General features: G+C 37.1%; 1 protein-coding gene across 5 annotated transcripts in view; it reads right to left on the bottom strand.

The window, feature by feature from the left end:
- The window catches only part of EXOC4 (exocyst complex component 4), an 815,858-nt gene that overhangs the window by 687,958 nt on the left and 107,259 nt on the right, over positions 1–20,641 (bottom strand). For all 5 annotated transcript variants that reach the window (XM_054494593.2, XM_063667851.1, XM_054494594.2 and 2 more), the window contains exon 7: positions 7,941–8,115. In XM_054494593.2, the coding sequence (XP_054350568.1) occupies positions 7,941–8,115 (175 nt within the window). The remainder of the gene's footprint in view (positions 1–7,940; positions 8,116–20,641) is intronic.

Below are 20,641 nucleotides of genomic sequence, written 5' to 3'. Positions count from 1 at the left end.
CCCATCATCTTCATTCATGCTGTTACATACTTAACTAAAGGCTTCTAGTATTCTGTTCAATTATTTTGTTCTCCAGGAATGATTTCTAACCTAAAGAACATTCCTCCAACAAGTACATGAAAACTAAATCGGCCCCATGTGTAAAACTGTACATAGAAACTTAACCAAAAATCTTCATCCTAAACCCTCCATATAAGTGAACATTAAATATTTCCCAGCCGGGGCTCTCCGGTGTTCATGTATTTTTTTCTATTCCCCAGTACTCAGCACATAGTTGGTCCCAATAATTTAACACTAAACCATCATTAAAATATCTGTCATATTGGAAACTAGGCTGGCAGATGGACCATATCATCTTACAGATTTTCTAAAAGACTCTGAAAAGGTTTAGAAATCTTCTTCTCCCTTCTTTGTATTCCTTTAGCATACACCAAAGCCTGTCTTGTTTACTTCACTACTAAACAATACCTCAAGTAATGTATGCATGGACTCTCCACTAGCCTACAAAAGTTTGCCTGTCTTAGTCTCTACCCTCTCTATTCAGTCCTTTTCACTCAGTCCTTTTCATTGCTACCACATTAATCTTCCTTCATCTCATCACACTCCAATATAAATCTCCAAAGTTCCCATATTACCTACAGCAAAGGTCCTCAAACTTCAGTGTGCGTAAGAATCACCTGAAAGTCCCGCCCCCAGAGTTCTTGTTTCAGTCAATCAAAGGTGGGGATACAAATTTGCATTTTTTAATATGTTCCCATATAATGCTGATGATGGTCCAAGAGGTATACATTGAGAACCACTTACCCAACACAAAGACTTCCAAATACAAGATCCTAAACAAATATATCAGAATCACCTTAGGAGCTAAAAAACAGAATGTAGTCCTTATCCACAGTGACTGTCATTCATAAGGTGCAGGATGGAGCTAAGAATCAGTCCCTAGATAAGTCAAATGTGTAACCAGGTTCAGAAACTATTGCTCTAAAGATAAATCACAAACCACTTAGATAACCCTAACAGGTTTTCACAACCTGCACCCAAATCTACCTATCCAAGCTTATCATCAGATCCACAAAATAAACCTTCAGTTATGCTAAACTCTTCTTCTTACCTATCCCTGAATATCCTTGTCTACTCATTCCTTTTTTGCCACTTGCAAATATTATCTCATGAGCCTTTCCACCTACCTGGAGTGCCATTTCCCACCTCCTCTACCTCTACAAATCCTCCAAGGATCAACTCATTATCAATCTCCAAAACCTTTCTTGGGCCATTCAACATGTCTCAGAATAATAACATTACATATTACATCTACTACTCTTCTTACATTCAGCAACATTAGTCCGTCTGTGTGTCTGTGCCATTAGCCATCTAGTTTATTGATGGGTATAATATATAGCTTAATATTACTCAGTACTGTACAACCTGAAAGAATTCTGAGAGAACTAGAAAACATGGAAATCTAAAAATAATTTTAAAGTTACAGAACAATTTTTATTGCATAGCAATTACAAATTAAAATATTTATATGAATCTCTTATTCAAAAATGCTCTATGCTCAAATTTATAGGACAATAATAAAGATGAGTAGAATAGATAGTTAAGAAACAATCAACAGATTAACTCAAGTCATGACTAAGGCCATTCTTCCATGACATGCTTAAGAAAAAAAGATAAGGGCAGAAAAGTAGATAGTTAAGAGGCAAAGAAAAATGCGGAAAGAGAAAGCAAGCAAAAATGCAAAGAACACTGACATACATTGGCCTCAGAGCAATTAAACAAAATACATGAAATAAAATGTTATTTCTATGTCAGACCTCTCACCTTTCATTAGAACAGTTTCAGTTCTATGTTCTTTCTCTGTCAAATAGCTTATGCCATTGGTACATGTATGCATTAACGTGGAATAGCAACAGCACTGCCAAGTGTATAATTAGTTTGGAGACTACAAGTTTCTGACAGATGTAACACATAATTGATACCTCTTTTAGTGTCTTAAATTCATCTTGTCTACTTTCTCTTAAACTATAAAATTTCCAAGGACCCATATTTTAGAAAAATAAAAAAATAAAGATCATGGATCCATGATAAAAATAAGTCATTTCCAAAAAGTAGATCAGTACCTAACAGGCTAAGCCTAGAGGTAAAGGGAGTGGGATATGAGGAGTGACTGCTAATAGATACAAGGTTTCTTTTGGCATAGATGAAAATGCTCTAAAATGATATGATTTTGATGGCTGTACAACTCCATAAACATAATAAAGAAACCACTGAAATCTATACTTTAAATAGGTAAATTTTATAGCATGTAAATTACATTTCAATAAAGCTGTTTAAACAACTCATTCCATAACTTAATGACAGAATCCCCAAATCACTCATTTTATTTTATTTTATTTTTATTATACTTTAAGTTCTAGGGTACATGTGCACAACGTGCAGGTTTGTTACATATGTATACATGTGCCATGTTGGTGTGCTGCACCCATTAACTCGCCATTTACATTAGGTATATCTCCTAATGCTATCCCTTCCCCCTTCCCCCAACCCCACGACAGACTCCGGTGTGTAATGTTCCCCTTCCTGTGACCAAGTGTTCTCATTGTTCAATTCCCACCTATGAGTGAGAACATGTGGCCAAATCACTCATTTTAAACTATATGTATGAAATGTATAACTCATTTAATAAGCCAGAAAAACTTATTTTTAATCTGTAAATCTCACCTGTTAAGATCTGATAGAATTTAAAGTTGCTTAGTTCATTACAATCATTTTTATTATGAAATAATGGGTTTCGTTTTCAGCTGTACAGGAATTATATACATCTGACAATCACAAAGTAAGCAGAGTTAGGGAAGACATGATATCTTACTTTGTTTATTATCATAACTAATTCCTCATGGTAGTATTCTAAATAGGATCCTAACAGATTTAATAGTTGTTTTCAGTTCAGAACATAAGTAAAAGCCAAAGATGGGGGGGTCATAAAAATTTATTCAGAAAGTATTTTATGACCTTGCCATAAGTAAAATTACATAGTCCATAACATACTTTCTAGGCCTTGATGTATTCAAGTTCTAAATGTCGTAAGTACTATAATACAAATAATTACATTTATATATTCTAAAAATGTCTGATGTATTTGTGTAATACTAGCTATTTTTATTAGTACTTCATGGTTATCTCTTTCCATTCGCATACGTTTAATCTTACGTTTAAAGTGTATCTTTTAAACCCAAAATGACAAACTTGTATTAAAAGGGGAGAGATACATATTTTTCAAAAGTGCCACTATCAGAAAAGAGAAAAAAAAAGACTATAAATGTTCAAGTTTAAAGACAACTAGGCTGGGCGCGGTGGCTCACGCCTGTAATCCCAGCACTTTGGGAGGCCGAGGCGGGCAGATCACGAGGTTAGGAGATCGAGACCACCCTGGCTAACACGGTGAAACCCCATCTCTAGTAGAAGTACAAAAAATTAGCCGGGCGAGGTGGCGGGCGTCTGTAGTCCCAGCTACGTGGGAGGCTGAGGCAGGAGAATGGCGTGAACCCCGGGGGGCGGAGCCTGCAATGAGCCGAGATCGTGCCACTGCACTCCAGCCTGGGTGAAAGAGCGAGACTCCGTCTCAAAAAAAAAAGACAACTAAATGAAATACCTGATTCTAAACTGGTTTCTCTACTGGAGGGGCAAAAATACTGCTATATAGAACATTACTGGGTCAGTTGACAAAACAAGAATACAGACAGCAGAGTAGATAACTTGCTGTCCATTTTTCAAAGAAAAATGCATGTGTATGTCCGTATATACACAGAGAAAACAGGAAAAAAGTGGTAAAACGTTAAGAACCGCTGAATCCAAATAAAGAGGTATATGGCTCTTTGTACTATTCTTATTCTCACAACTTTTCTACAATTTTAAAATTATTTAAAAATTTTTAAAGTAATAAAATATCATAAAATGCATCTCTTGAAACAGCATGGTTGGGTCTTGGTTTTTTTTAAATCCAGTACGATCTCTGTCTTTCAACTGGAGTATCTTGTCGATTTATATCTAATGTAATTATTGATATGGTTGGTGCTAAGTCTATCATCTTGCTTTGCGGTTCTATTCATCCTATCTTTGTTTTTATCGTTTCTTTCTTCCTTGTTCTTTTTCCTCCCTTCCTTTCTTCTGAATTAATCAAATATTTATTCACTGTTCAATTTTATCCCCTCAACTGGCTTCTTAGCTATGTATCTATCTTAGAATTTTAAGGTTTGCTCTAGGGATTGAAATACGCATCCTTAACTTATCATAGGGTACCCTAAACATTATACCTCTTCATGAATTATACAAGAAATTCACAACAGCATAATATCATTTACTCTACTCCCATCTTTTGTGTAATTATTATCATATATTGCCTTCCAAAATATATTATAAAACCCACATACACTATGATTGTTTTTGACTTAGAAATTTTAAAAATTCTTTAAATAAAAATAAATCAAGAAATGTGGGGGGGAAAAGCATTTTTTTTTTGTCCACATATTCACCATTTCTGGCCCTACTTACTTTTTTCTGTAGATCTAAGTTACCATCTGGTATTATTTTCCTTCAGCCTGAAAAACTTTTTTTTTTTTTTTTTTTTTTTTTTGAGATGGGAGTCTCGCTCTGCCACCCAGGCTGGAGTGCAGTGGTGCGATTGCAGCTCACTACAACCTCCACCTCCCCAGGTCAAGCAATTCTCTGCCTCAGCTTCTGGAGTAGCTGGGATTACAGGCACCAGACACCACACCCAGTTAATTTTTTTGTATTTTTAGTAGAGACAGGGTTTCACCATCTTGGCCAGGCTTGTCTTGAACTCCTCACCTCATGATCCACCCGCCTCAGGTTCCCAAAGTGCTGGGATTACAGGCATGAGCCACCGTGCATGGCTGAAAAACTTTCTATAACATTTCTTTAAGTGAAAAGTCTAGTGGTGACAAATTCTTTAAGTTTTAGTTCATTTAAAAATGTCTCTATTTCAGCTTCATTTTAAAGAATATTTTCGGTAATACAAAATTCTAGATTGACAATTTTGGTTTCTTTTCAACACTCTTAGAATGACATACATTGACTTCTGGCTTGCATTGTTTCTGATGAGATGTCACTGATAATTTTTATCACTGTTTGCTTGTAGGCAATGTGTCTTTCTTCCTCTGGCTATTTTTAAGAATTTTTTCTTTGGTTTTCATAATGTGCATATGTGTTGATTTTCTTTGTGTTTATCTTGCTTGGGATTTGTTACATTTCTTGCATCTGTGGGTTTATGTTTCTCAACAAATTTCAAAACTTTTTGGTCACTATTTCTCCTGATATTTTTCTACCTCAATCTCTCTGTCCTCTCTCCTTCTATACCTGTAAACCACATAACTGTTAAGCTGCATAATATCCTTGAAGATATTATAGCTTTGTTCATTTTCCTTTTGTCTATTTTTTCTCTGTGCTTTGATTTGGATGGTTTACATTGATCTATCCTCAAATTCACTGATCCTTTCTTCTACAGTATGTTATCTGCAGCTAAATCCATCTGGTGAATTTTTCGTTTGTTTGTTTGTTTATTTATTTATTTGAGATTGAGTCTCACACTGTCACCCAGGCTGCAGTGCAGAGGCACAATCTCAGCTCACTGCAACCTCCACCTCCTGGGTTCAAGCAATTCTGCTGCCTCAGCTTCCTGAGTAGCTGGGATTACAGGTACCTGCCACCACGCCCAGCTAATTTTTTTGTATTTTTAGTAGAGACAGGGTTTCACCATGTTGGCCAGGCTGGTCTTGAACTCCTGACCTCAAATGATCCACCTACCTCGGCCTCCCAAAGTGCTGAGATTACAGGCGTGAGCCACCACTCCCTGGTGGATTTTTCATTTTAGATATTTATTTCTATCAACTTTTTCACTCTGGTTAAGAGTCACATTTTCCTGCTTTTTAACAAGCATAATAATTCTATGCTAGACACATTGCGGGTGCTTTGTTATTGAGAAACTGAATTATGTTGTCTTACTTTAGAAAGAGTTTTGTTCTATCAGACAATAAATTTACAGGTGGATCAAGATGATAAAATAGAGGCTTGCTTTGGGGCTTTGCTGTATGAGATCTATAGTAGCCTGTCTTCTACTCCTAGACTAGCCCTACTCATAAGGTGTGACCTTTCTGAGGTCACAGCTGAAAGCACAGTATGTTCAGCAAGCTTTCCCCACACTGGCTGGTCTGAGCTCCAACACTGCTGAGAAGTTTCCAACTTCTGAAATCTTCATTCAGCTCACAGTCTCACAGTAGCTTTTTTCTGCCAAGCCTTGTGGTGTACACAGCTTCATATCTGACCAAAGGGCTAATCGTTTGGAAAGTATTCACGAGGAAGATGCAGGGATGAAGGTAGAGCTCACCTAGTGTGTTCTTTTTTTCTCAGCTGACTGTGCTGACTACCTAAGTTGCTTACAGCATAAGGTAACTTCATCAAGATGAGAAACAGAAGTCCCTAATTCTAATTATTTTTTATCTAGCTTTACAATCTATTATTTCATACTTAAACATGGATATGAAAGGCACACATTATTTACACAGGACGGATAAGCATATCAACATGCAAAATGTTAAATAACCAGCCTCCAACCCATAAAGATATTTTATTCAATACACAAATATTCACCAAGCACCTACTACAGGCATGGTAATTGACAAAGCAGTAAAAAGTTTCAACCAATATTATTTCTACTGAACCACCAGTAAAGAACATACACTGTACCAAAAGTTGTCTAATGAATGAAAAACCAGGAATCAATCATTCAATCCACCAACAGCATGTCTACATTCTAAAAAATGACTATAATTTACATTCATGATTTACTTTTTTCTGCAAAGACTCCTATTTGCCATGCAAGTAATTTCATTCCTACACAGTTCCATTTTCCAATTCCCTACATATACTTAATTTTTTTCATATTAGCAGATACTATCTAACTAAGTTACTTCTATTTAGTTATGTCAAACTTGCTTCAGCTAACTCTTAATTATATTTCTAATTTCCATCTGGCCAAATCAAATATATTTTGCTCACATATGGAGAAAAAATATAATACAATTTCTAAATATCATTTCAGCAGCATCATACCAAAGAATAATATTATTCCTCTAATCTTCAACAAATCAAGCAAAGTGATACATTTATACCTCACAGATCTATTCTCATCTCTCAAAATAGGCTCTTGTTCTGTCATGTAACCCAATATATGCAAAAGTTGACTATAAGGAAATAATCAACAAAATTAAGCTACGTACATGTTTATAAAATAATGCTTAAGAACATTTTAATGTTTTTTACCTTAATATATGACTAATTCCCGTCAAGTAAAGTATACTACAACAGAAAGCCAGATACTATACATACTGAGAATATGCTTCTATTTTTAAAGTCTGCCAAAAAAAAAGAAGTCTGTTAAAAGTTTTTGTTTAGACGGAGTCTCACTCTGTTACCCAGGCTGGAGTGCAGTGGTACAATGGCTCACTGCAAACTCTGCCTCCCGAGTTCAAGCAACTCTCCTGCCTCAGCCTCCCAAGTAACTGAGATTACAGGCGCCCGACACCACGCCCAGCTAATTTTTGTATTTTTAGTACAGACAAGGTTTCACCATGTTGGTCAGACTGGTCTCAGATTCCTGACCTCAGGTGATCCACCCACCTTGGCCTCCCAAAGTACTGGGATTACAGGAATGAGCCACTGCACATGGCCTGTTAAAAAGTTTTTTGAAGATGGTAGAAGTTAATGCCATCAGCAACATCACATTCAAATGCAAACTTTACTTTCTCACCCTGTTTATGACCCTTAAGATAATGTTTTAGGTGGCTTGTTGTTGCTGTTGTTGTTGTTATTCTAAACTGTTACTCTGAATCAAGATGACACCCTTTGTAAAAGGCTCTTACCTGTAGAACATCTTGGATCTTCACCCATACATCTGCCATATCATACAGTTTGATATCTTCCTGCTGAGTCAATGGAGTCACTACAGTGTCCTGCAGGTATCCCAGGACCACAGAGTGTGCAGTGGCTACAGCATTAAACTTGTCAAACAGTAACTCCAGCAGTTCTAGAAGCAACCTAGTGACATAAACAAATAAATAACACTTACACATACATACATGCAGATAAATGGCTTACAGTGACCTGCAAGAAAAACATCAAACTAAAGTAGCATTCTACAATGTAAACAGCATTAACGTTAGATTTCAGCAGATGTGAATTCAAACAACTGTATTATCTAAGCAACTTTTAAAAACTTATCTAAGCCTCAGTTTCCTCTGCTTTAAAATGGAAATGATGTAAGAGTTTTAAAACCAATTGTAAAGCCCCTAAACCAGCAATAGCATCTCAATAAACATATGTTGCCTTTTTAACATAGTTCACGGATTACAATACCACTACTATGTATTCATACAGGCAGCTTCTCCAAGGAATTCATGTAATTTTTTCAGACAACAGCTCAGATGTTACACAGAATATGCTATTCCCTAGCAATAAATGAGGCACTTTGATAAGGATATTAATCCATTTAGTCATGGAAAGCTATGCTTACTACCATCCAAATGCATGGCCTGAGTTGCCTGAAGAAAAAATATACACCTGCCAAGCAATCTGACTTTCACCACAGGGAGAAGCTCAGGCATCCACATTATCTCATTCATCATAGTGAGATATACTGGACACATATTATTACATCAATTTTATATACTCAAGGACACAAAATAAGGTTGCAGTGCAGCTAAGCCTAAAACAAAAGTTGATTTCCATGTCTGTACATTTAGCCACCTACCTCTCACTACAGTTCTAGAATGTAGATGTATCTTTAGACATAGCTCAAAGATTTATGTCATAGATGCAAAGTAATTCCTCTACCACTGAGACTTATAGTTTCAATGATCACACAGGCCTGGAATCATCTTTTCTTCCTCTGAACTTGTATACTCTTTTGTCCTGCTTTTAAGGAACTTATCATATGAGCCTCACATATGTTGCTCAATAAATGTCAGTCATATTTCTTTATATACAGATACTTTACCTCACTTCTCCATTATTAATCTTTCAGAGTAGGCACTGCTTTATACATCTCTGAATACTTAAGAGCACTTAGAACAATAATTAGCAAATACTGCTGAATGAATTTAATGTGTATAGCATGAACAAGTACAGAAAATCTTGCAATGTGAGCTTTATTGTGTATTTTGTGGCTCTCAGCTTGTAATTCCTAAATAGACTGATAAACCAAGTTGGAAAGTTGAAAAGGAAAGCAAAAAAGCTTGTCAGCAGTGCCAATTAACAAGGTTTTATTACCATTAATAAGGGGTTATAACTACAATCTCATCAAAACGTACCGCATATTATCTATTCCTATGGCTTCTTTACTGCCCAATTATTGTAATTAATGTGCCAATGAGACAGCCCATAACTATCTTATGGTAAAACCCTAGTATCTATTTGACATTGTAATTCAGATGAGACAAAATCAATAGAATTTATGTAGTACTCCCAGCCTAGACTATACATATATAATCCAGAAGTTACACATTGTATTTATAAATAGAAGCCGTTCTACCTTTTGATTGATGATTCTTTTTAATCCTTAAAGGTCAAATTCATATTTACACTCACGTATATCTAAAATAATTCTTTCTCATCTGTGTTATTGAAGAACTACTCAAATATTAGCAGAGATACATACAAAATACAGAAACGTGTCTAAACATACCAACTGAAACACTTAATGTGGTGCAGAGAAATAATCGGTATAAAACTGGTATCTGGCATCATACAGATCAGTAACTTAATCAGTAAATACCTGATTAAGTGAAGGTTCTCCTTTTCCAACAAAGATTTATCCTAGGTATGTAAGACTGTGATTCTCAAATATGAATCTATAGACTGTAATATGTTTTTGAGTGGTGGATAGCGAAGTATGAATAATATATTGACTCTTCACAAAGGTAAATTTATTTAACATTACATCTTTTATACTCTCTTGATAGGAAAATCTTAGTTATTTTCTGCCATGAATGGCAGTTATGTTGCCAAATGTCCTTACTGGAGAAAATTAAAACTTAATGTATGTTAAGGTAAATGTTGGGGTATTCAAAATATGGCTTGAAACCATATTGGTCCACGACATTCAGATGCCTGAGGCACACTGGTGTCTAATGCCCCAGTGGTATGAAGTTCTAGATACAGGATTGTGAACCAGCAGCAAAGTTTTAACAGAAAAGTGGCTCCTCTTGTTAGGGGTGCTGTTATCTGGTTATCTCCAGGGCCAATGAGTTCCACAACTGTATACCTTGCCTGTCAGTCAAGGACAAGAGCTGCTCAGCAGCCAGGAACAGCACTACATTTAGAAAAAAAAAAAAACCCAGTAGAGAATAGAGGTGTAAGATGAGATTCACAGTATCTATTAACATCTTGGAAATAGCAATCTCTTAATAAAATGCTGACACAGTTCCAGTTTCTGCCACTCCTGGAGGCTCAAAGCCAAAACAGGCCTGTTCCTATAGTGTGGCCATCATCGCCACAGGACAGGCTACACAGGGAGGAAGGAAAGGAGGTGTAATAGTAGCTAGGAACTTGCAGCTCTACCTTTTTTGAGACCTCCAGCCATTTTAACGAGAGGAAAGCTCTCTTCCGCCTTACCGAAGCACAATGGTGTCATATTATTTAATAAAACCCACAGCTCTGACACCAAAATTTAAAATGTTTGTGCTTCAAATGATACCATCAAGAAAGTAAAAAGGCAATACATAAAATGAGAGAAAATATTTGTAAATCATTAATCTGATAAAAGACAAATCTAAAATCTTACACTCATAAAAAGACAACTGAACTTAAAAATGGACAAAGGATTTAAATATCCATTGCTCCAAAGAAAATATGTGAATGGCCAATAAGCAAACAAAAAGATGCTTAACATCTTTAGCCATCAGAGATATGCAAATCAAAATCACAATGAGCTAGAATTTCGGTCCACTAGGATGGTTATAATAAAAAAGAAACGCAATAAAAAGTATCAGTAAGGATGCAGAGAAATTGGAACTCTCAAACAGTGCCAGTGGGAAATGTAAAATGGTGCAGCCGCTTTGGAAAACAGTTTGGCAGTTCCTCAAGACATTAAACATAGTTACCATATGGAGCCACTGATTCCATTCCTAGCTATATGCCCAAGAGAAATGAAAACATACGTGCACACAAAAACTTGTACACAAATGTCCTTAGCAGTGTTATGTGCAACAACCCAAAGGTGGAAACAATCCAAATATCCATCAACTGATAAATGGATAAAATGCGGTATATTCATACAATAGAATATTATTTGGCCATAAAAAGGAATGAAGTACTGATACATGGTGCAACTGGAATTAACCTTGAAATTACTATGGTAAGTGAAAAAAGGTCACAGAAGACCATATATTATATGATTATAGTTATATAAAATATTCAGGATAGGCAAATTCATAGAGACACAAAATATATTAGTGGTTACTTAGGCTGGGGTGGGTGGGAACTGACTGATAAAGTATACGGGATTTGTTTTAGGGAGGACATAAACGTGCTGGAACCAGATAGTGGTGACGGTTGCAAAACTCTATGAATGTACTAAAAACCAATGAATTGTATACTTTCAATAGGTGAACTGTGCAGCAGTGAATTATACCTCAATATAGCTGTTAAAAGAACAGCAGCTATGGCTCTGAGTGGGGAGAGTGAAGATCCAACACCTCTCTAGCACTGAAGAGGAAATATATAAAACAGTGAAAAATGAAACCTGGCGTCTCAAAAAGCGAGGTGTTGTGAAAGCTGATTCCTTTACATTCTTACTACCAGGAGGACATCAACTTTTCTCTTTTAGTTCACTTGGTTTTTTATTTCTTTCTCCTTCTTAAGTAACATGTAGGAAACAACAGATTTCCATTCTTTCCCAGCACTGACACTTCCTACATCTTTCGTTATGAAAAAAATTCTCCCAACTTCTCCAAGTGTCCCCGTCTGCAAAGCGAAAATATTAATTAATAACTGTTCTAAGAGACTCACAACACTGCTGGAAAAATCGAATTAGAAAATGCACAGAACTAGCTGAGGTAATGGTACAATTCTAAAGACAGGGAAAAGTTCAGGTTTCCTTTGTCTGAATTTCTGGCTTGAGCAACACTGAGGAGAATGGTTACCTTTCCTGTGTGAAAGGAAAATAAATCTTGGGACCCCAAAATCACTAAGCCAAAGGGAAAAGTCAAGCTGGGAACTGCTTAGTGCAAACCTGCCTCCCGTTCTATTCCTTAAAAAAATAGCTACCAAGATTTTTTTTAAAAAGCTACATACCTCCCTCACATTTTGTCCACACGGAAATTCCTCATGGACAAAGAACAGACAGGAACAGACAGAACTCAACGTCATCTCTCTGGTCACTGAGATTAATTTGTATCTGATTGCTTCCTTTGGAAAGGCTAACCAGAAACCCTAAAGAATGCAACCGTTTGTCTCTATCTATCTATGACCCAGAAGCCCCTCCTTGCTTGACTTGCCCCACCTTTCCAGACGAAACCAATGTATATTTTACACATATTGGTTGATGTCTCATGCCTCCCTAAAATGTATAAAATAAAAATATAAAAATTAAAATTAAAATTAAAAAACTAGCTGTGCCCTGACCACCTTGGGCACATTTCGTAAGGACCTGAGGCTATGTCATGGCTGCATCCTTAACCTTGGCAAAATAAACTTCCTAAACTAATTGAGACCTGTCTCAGATACTCTTTGGTTTATGCTTTTGGGGGGGAGGGTGGAGGGGAGAGAGAATTAAAGTGAAATTAGAAATCTGGAAGGAGGCCGGGCACGGTGGCTCACGTCTGTAATCCCAGCACTTTGGGAGGCCGAGGTGGCGAATCACCTGAGGTCGGGAGCCTGACCAACACGGAGAAACCCCGTCTCTACTAAAAGTACAAAATTAGCTGGGCATCGTGGCGCATGCCTGTAATCCCAGCTACTCGGGAGGCTGAGGCAGAAGAATCGCTTGAACCCAGCAGGTGAAGGTTGAGTGAGCCAAATTATGCCATTGCACTCCAGCCTGGGCAACAAGAGTGAAACTCCGTCTCAAAAAAAAAAAAAAAGAAAGAAAAAGAAATCTAGAAGGAGAGATGCTGGGTTTTTATCTGGATATGTTAAGTTTAAGGTGTTATATCCTTAGGTAGTCAGATATGCAAGTCTGAGCTCAGCAGAGAGAATGATACTGGAAATTTTAAAAGTGATAAATATTTGAGGAGATGAGATCACTCGGGGATAATATGCAGAATAAGAAAAGCAAGTGAGGTCCAGGACCAACACTCCAGGAAAGGGTATCATTAAAAAGATGGTTAGAAAGTAACTAGAGAGGAAGAAGGAAGCCAGGGAACATTGCAGAGGACCAAAGAGAAGAGAATACCAGCAGAGTCAAAGGCTATGGTAAGGCTAAGAGAGAGAAATTTACAACTTAAGGTCCTCAGTGACCTTGACAAGAAGAGTTTCAATGGATCATTGAGTGGAACTCAGTAGTGGGATAAGCAGTGAATGACTAATAAGGAAAAAGAAACCAAAGTCAATCATACATTGTCCCTCACCAGCATGTACACTCCTTTAAAAAGAAAAGGAGAAAGGAAGACGACACTCCTCTGATGCAGCAAAGAATAAAAGAGATTAGGAATCATTCACATAAACAGGATGTAAATCTGCACTAGCTTGTCCCAATTTAAAGCTACCAGAAATAAACTGAAATATGTTGTTAATATTTATATACACTCTCTGACTGCCCACAACACAAGATTGAGAGAGTTGTTTGCCTTTAACTACAGACACACTAAGGATGAAAACACAATGCCCCATTGAAATCATTCCCTGCCCAACTCCCACCACAAAATATTAAATAAAAGAAATAAAACATTATGTTGCAGCTAGCTCAGTTGCTTACATCCTGCTAGGATCAAGGTTTTCACCACTGATCTAAAAAAGACAAAAGAGCAGGCAAGATCATTAAATTACCTCATGATTCCTTAAGGTGAATTGAATTAGTAAAGGCCCAAGAACTTTAGAGATTTTAATTTCAATTAATTGCAATTTCTACCCTTCAGAAAAAAATAACACACATACCCCTCTCACACAAGTTATTTCTAAAGCCACAAAACAGTATGTAGTAATACTCAATGCAGCATCACAGTTAGTGAAAGAAAATATTAATCCTGGATGGCAATGTGGTATAAATGCCAGTTAGAAACCTGGACTTGAATGCCAGCTCTCTACTAAATAGACATGGGACTTTCAAGACATCATAGACTTCTCCAAATTTCAGGTTCCTCAGAAATTGACTGTGAGAGCTACATACAAAAATATATACGAATGTAACACTTTAAAAAAAGCAAATTAAAAGTAACAATGAATTAATTCCTGTATCTTTAACACTTACCATCTAGAGGGAAGGAAAGGAGATAAGAGATACTCTGGATGTTCCTAAGGCCCAACTGCATCTCTCTTCTTCTTACAGCTTGATTAGTAAAGTCCTGCTTATATTCCATAATGATAATTCTGCATCATTCTAATAAAAAGCCCCTCTTTGATTAAGTTAGGTGATTTCAATTCCTGGCACTTACAACCAAAAGAGGCCTAATCCACAGAGTAAGAACCAATTCTCTCTTTCCTCTGTGATTCTACAGTCCCTCCACACAAACTATTACAATGAACTGAGAGAACTGACAAAACAGGTATGCATGGCCTCCTGGGCCAGAAAGTGAAGGCAGAATCCCTATTTTATGGTTCTTTGTAAACACATCTCTCCTACAACACATGGACCAATGTCCAGAATGGAGAAAACAGTCAAATTTTGAGGGCAAATGAGTTCATGAGTAAAAGAATGAGCAATGTAGGATGGCAATATGAGCAGAAGTCTGGGATGAAAGATGATGGTCTGGGGTCCTTCTTCTACAAGGGGCAGGTAGTTAGCTACCTGTCATAATGGAGGAAATCCCTAAGAAAGTAAGACTGAAATGAAGTATCAGTGACAATGACAATGAAATCATGACAGTAACAAAAAGGAGAACTATGCTCATAACAGCCACTCTTTCCTAATTACTCACAACATGCTGAGCACTGTGTTAAGTACTTTACTTGGATTATCTCATTTCATCCTTAGGACAGCCCTATAAGGAAGGTACTATTTTATTCCCATTTTATAGACAAGGAAACTGAAGTTCAGAGATAAGAGAACAAAGGACACAGTTTTGGAGACTGTTCCTTTTTAGGGGTGTTAGAAAACAGGGAAAGTATTTTAGAAGAGAGGCCAAAGTGATATTAGTACTCGATAATGCTAGGGAAGCCAAGGCTAGAAAGAGAGCCAACAGAACTGTCTGTACTGCCTCTTCCTTCTCACTGCAAACAGGTTTTCACCCCTGGGACTCTACTAAAACATCGTTGCTAAAAGTCCCAAATAATTATTTTGCTCCATCCAAGAAACCCACTTTGGCCTTTAATCAAATAGCCACAGCATTTGTTTCTACTGCCCACTCGTGCCTTCTTGAAACACTGTCTTCCACTGGCTCCACAACCCTCCACTCTTCTGCTTTCCTGCCACCTCTCCAGTTATTCCTTCTCAGGAGCCTCATCCTCAGCCTGTTCCTTAAATGGGGTAAACTCTTCTCAACCCCCTCATACTCTCTCTAGCTGAGCTCATTTGCCCCTAATCTTCAATTATCTACCTGCTATCAACTCACACACATATCCCTTGGCCAGATTACTCCCCTGAGCTGTAGACCTCTAACTTAATATGACTTAAATGGAACCCATCATATTCTTCCCCAAACCTACTTCTTCATGTTCTCTACATCAGTAAATGGTAACGCTTGCCCCAGCAAAAAATCCTTACCTCCCCTCCTCCCTCACACCCAAGCCATCACCAAGTCTCTTTACTGCTACCTCTTTACTCTCTCTCAAATAGGCCTCCTTCACTCCATTGCCACGGTTACCTTGCTCATGTAGGCCATGTTGCCTTTTGCCGGGATTATTAAAACTGTCCTCAAACTAGTCTCTCCTTCCCTCCAGTCCTATCCTCTTCCCCTCTACTGTAAGCTCACTGTGGGTATGAGTTTGATTTATTACTGTATTCTAATATTTGGCATGACACCGATTGGCAAAATAGCATATGACAGGCAATAAATGAGTATTTGTTGATAAAGGAATGAAAAAGTGGGCTCCAGCAGAATGGGAGAGAGAGAGGCCTGATTACAGATAAGAGGTGGTAAGAGAGCAAGTGTTATAGATTATAACCTCCTGATTTTAGAAGCCCACAATAAAAAACATTTCACACAAAACTATGCTCTCAAAAAGGTAACCTTACCAAGCTAAACATGAGAACATGAAGTAGAGTTATGAGCTGAAAGATACACACTTTAAGAGCCAACTTTAATAATATGGCAATAAAATCTATTTTATATTTAAAAAACAGAAAAGTAACAGGATGAAGAAAGTGTTTATTCTTTAAACACACTTCCAATTACCCAGCAGGTTTTAAAACCAGACTTCCTAGAGAAGTAAAATGTTACTTATTCTCCCAGATCATCTACTAACTTCCAGCCCCAAGCGATCCCTAGGTATCTCATCTTCAAGTGCTACCATGAAAAAAGGCAGAAGGCTAAGAAGAGGCACATGTTAAGGAACAGTCACAGTTGCAGAAGGCAAGAAGCATCAACAGTGTAAAGCTACATCATCAAGCTGTGAAAAATGTTCAATATTTAAGGTGAGATAAGACTAACTGAATCTAAATTTAACATCCAGGGAACCTTGAATTAGTCATTTGGCTGGAAAACCCATGTTTGCAGCCAAGAAGCTGCCTTACTTGATCACGAAGCAAAGACACACACAAGGTAGAAGAATTAGTTCTGTTCTATTACTTATCTGCTGAAACTTTAATATCAGGGTTATGCTTTTCCCCACTGACAGACAAAGGCAATAACCACAGAATGTTTATTGCCCTACGATTGTGCTCTAAAAGGTAAGAAAGTAGTGAACTCAGAGCGTAGATTTTATATAAAAACTTTATAATTTTATAAAAAGAAACGTATAATCAATTAGATAAAAATGGTCTTTGTTTTACCTGCCCATATCTCTCATACACATTTCCTTAATAAGCCTGGCTGAGCTACTATTTTTCATTTCAAATAGGACATGGAGCCCATTTAATCTTCAAGGTTATCTAATACCTACTTCTAAGGGATAGAAATATGTTTTACCACTTATTAATAAGTCTTCTTGTAAAAAGGGGTTACTATTTAAAGAGTGCTGACTAATTCTCCATCTGCTCTATGAAAAGAGCAAGAAAAAATTAGTAGTAATATAGAATGAAACACAGTAAAAATAACAAGAATACTGAAGTGGGGCCTGGTGCTAGTCACTTCCTTCCTGTGTTACTCCTTCCTTGTCAAGTCAGGTTTCTGAGTTCTGGAGAGATGACCTCAAACGTCTAATCCTGACGTATGCCAAATTAGTGGCTAAAATTAGAAAATAAACTCAGGCCCTCTTTCTTTGAATTAAAGTATCAGTATCATTCTTTTGAAATCCTTTCCCCCATTCCAAAAATAACATTTCATCATAGTGGAATATTAGAAAAATGATCCATAAATCCACTTCCCAGGGATAACAAAAGTTAAGATTTTAGGTGTACATTCTTAGTGCTTTGTTGTTCTTAGTACAAGTGCTTTGTTGTTCTTAGTACTATATTGTTCTTAGTACAAGAATGTCCCTAGAGGAATTGTTTAGATAATAAACTTTGATTCTCAAGTGACCTAGTTAAAATCCAGGCACTCTGCGGCTGCTTTTCACGCTTCTCAACATGTCCAGCTATCTCTGAGGCCTGTCACTGACCACAATGTGAGGTATGGGCAGGAAAATGGATGTTTAGTACAGATATCGTCCTTCTGAGGACAAACAAAATCAGGCCCATGACATGGGTTGGAAACATCATCTTTATATAAGCCAGAAAGCAAACTTACGTGGTGGAAAAAGACTACTTCTAATCTTAATTGCACCACGAACAAGCTTTGTGAACTGTCAAATTATTTCAGCTTTCACATTTCTCTGGGTAAATCTGGGATTAATAATAATGCCCCTGCCTGTGAGGAGGCAAGTGGTGAGGCTCACTCAGGTGAGATACCAGATGGCAGATGGCTTTGCAAAGCGTGAATACTACAAAACTGCAAAATTCTATGATGTTTGTGATGTTATCTAAAGAGTGTTCTCAAACTTCAGTGTGCATAAGAATCAACTAAGGCATAGAGTCCTGTGGGCCCCGCATCCAAACATTCCAATTTAATAACCACTGCTTCTTGGGGAAATTTGCATTTCCAACTCTCTAGTGACACTGGTGATGTGGGTCCATAGACCCACTGTGAGTAGTGCTAAAAATAATAATAATAACTTCCACTAAATGACCTTATTTGCATCTTTTTCTTATTCATTCATTCATTAAAACTGGCCAGGCACAGTGGCTCACACCTGTAATCCCAGTATTTTAGGAGGCTAAAACGGAAAGACTCTTGAGACCAGGAGTTCAAGGCCAGCCTGGGCAATCACTGTGAGACACTATCTCTTAAAAAAAAAACAACTTTAAATAGCTAGGCATCGTGTCATATACGTGTAGTCTCAACTACTCAGGAGGCAGGAGGCTAAAACAGGAGGATCTCTTGAGCCCAGGGGGAGTCAAGGCTACAGTGAGCCATGATGATTGGGCCTCTACATTCAAGCCTCAGCGACAGAGTGAGACCACATCTCCATAAAAATAAACTTGTAGGCATTTAGTATGTGCCCAGCCCTAAATCAGGCTACAAACACAAAGTTACCTCCCCTTATAAACTCACAGTCCAATCTGATTAGAGACTATAGCAAGAGGATGGGGCAGGAGCTAGAAGACCCAGACAATCTGAAATACAGCCTGAGACACACATGAAGGTGCTTTAATCATTTATGACACCACCCCTACACATCATCAATGGAAGAATTTCTTTTGACATAGGTTTGTTAGTTCATTTTTGCAATGAAAAGATCCAGTATTATTTTGAGCTTGGAGTGCCTTTCCTATTATAACAATAGCAAGTGCACAAAAATGACAAAACCTAAGGCAGCTCCCACTCTAGCAAACAGAGAAGTGGCCTTGATACAGCATGATGGCTGACATCTAAATAAAGTTATGACAGTCCATGAAACAGATTGTCTCTATTCCTTTGACTGGTCAGATCTTTAATTTGAACCTGCTATAATATGTAAAACAAGAGAAATCGAGAGTAGGTTGTTGCTGTTGTTGTTGTTTTAACTTTGCCACATAAAACATAAAGGTTTAAGAAATGTAATATTGAGTAACATCTCTGGCCTATTCAGCCAAGAAGCCTTTTTCTAATGACTGTAACCAAAGGACAATACACAACCAGAATGATAGCTGTCCAAACTCATGTTTACAAAAGAACTATGAACATTATCGACATTTCTCAGTCACTGTATATGTGATGGAGCTATTATGCATTAATTTATTTAAGTCTTACTAGAAAGTATATAGACTTGGGAACTTTCATGGTAATGAGTTATATATTTTAGTTAACAATTGGAGTAACAAGTCCCATATGTAAAAAAAATTAATTCCTTTCATTTGTTCTAAAAATATTTCAGTTAAGCTGCAGGGGACATATCCTAGTTGAAGAATAGTGGAATTTCTTCTATATGTCCCTGGTTCATCCTATTCATCCCCTTCAATATTTAATAGTTGGGTATATTTAAAGCATGTTCTCACGATATGTGTAATCAAAAGCAGAGATTTAATCAAATGGAATCATAATCACTGAAGTTAAATTTACTTGCTTCCCGCTTGCTTTGATTCGAATTAACTACTCATCTAAATTACACGGAGGCCCTTCCTGATTCCAAGCATGTCCAGGTGCTACATGCGGTGCTTGGGAATGGCTATAAGAAGCCACAAGGACAAATGCCTGACCTTGCTTCAAAGCTGCTCTTAAATGACTTTTCTGTAAAATAAAATGACCAATTCCACCATGTCCTGCATTTCGGATACTTAGAAGAAGGGTAACTAATATAGAAAGAAGAGATAAAACGAAATGCTATTTATGTGAAATAGAAACTCATGCCTGAATCTAGCCATAGGTCTAAAAAAAATCATGAGCAATATATCATTTATTTCTCCTTCCATAAACATTGTATTCATACTATAAAACTATCTTTGAGGCCTGAGCCTTTAGTCTTCCTCACAGATAAAACCATTTTATAAGAATGTTCTATTACAGCAGTATGCCCTCATTCTGAATTCTGGCCTCCAAATTATAAAAAATATTTCAAAAGTATATTTTTCCAATTTTAGAGCAATAATTCAACGTATTTCTGAAAATCTATAGTCTTCACAGACTGAGAAACCAGGAGGAAAAAAAGAGTTTTAGAAAATGTGGCAAATACCAACCTTGAGAAGAACCATCACTATATTATAAACGATTCAGTGTTAAAATTATTCAGCAATTATTGCAGCTAACATGGACAATTACATGACAGATACATGGATGACAGAAAAGAAAAGGGTGTA

The sequence above is a fragment of the Pongo pygmaeus genome, chromosome 6 (genome assembly GCF_028885625.2).
Source record: "Pongo pygmaeus isolate AG05252 chromosome 6, NHGRI_mPonPyg2-v2.0_pri, whole genome shotgun sequence".
NCBI classification, from domain to species: Eukaryota; Metazoa; Chordata; class Mammalia; order Primates; family Hominidae; genus Pongo; species Pongo pygmaeus.
This window is presented reverse-complemented; position numbering and strand designations above follow the sequence as displayed.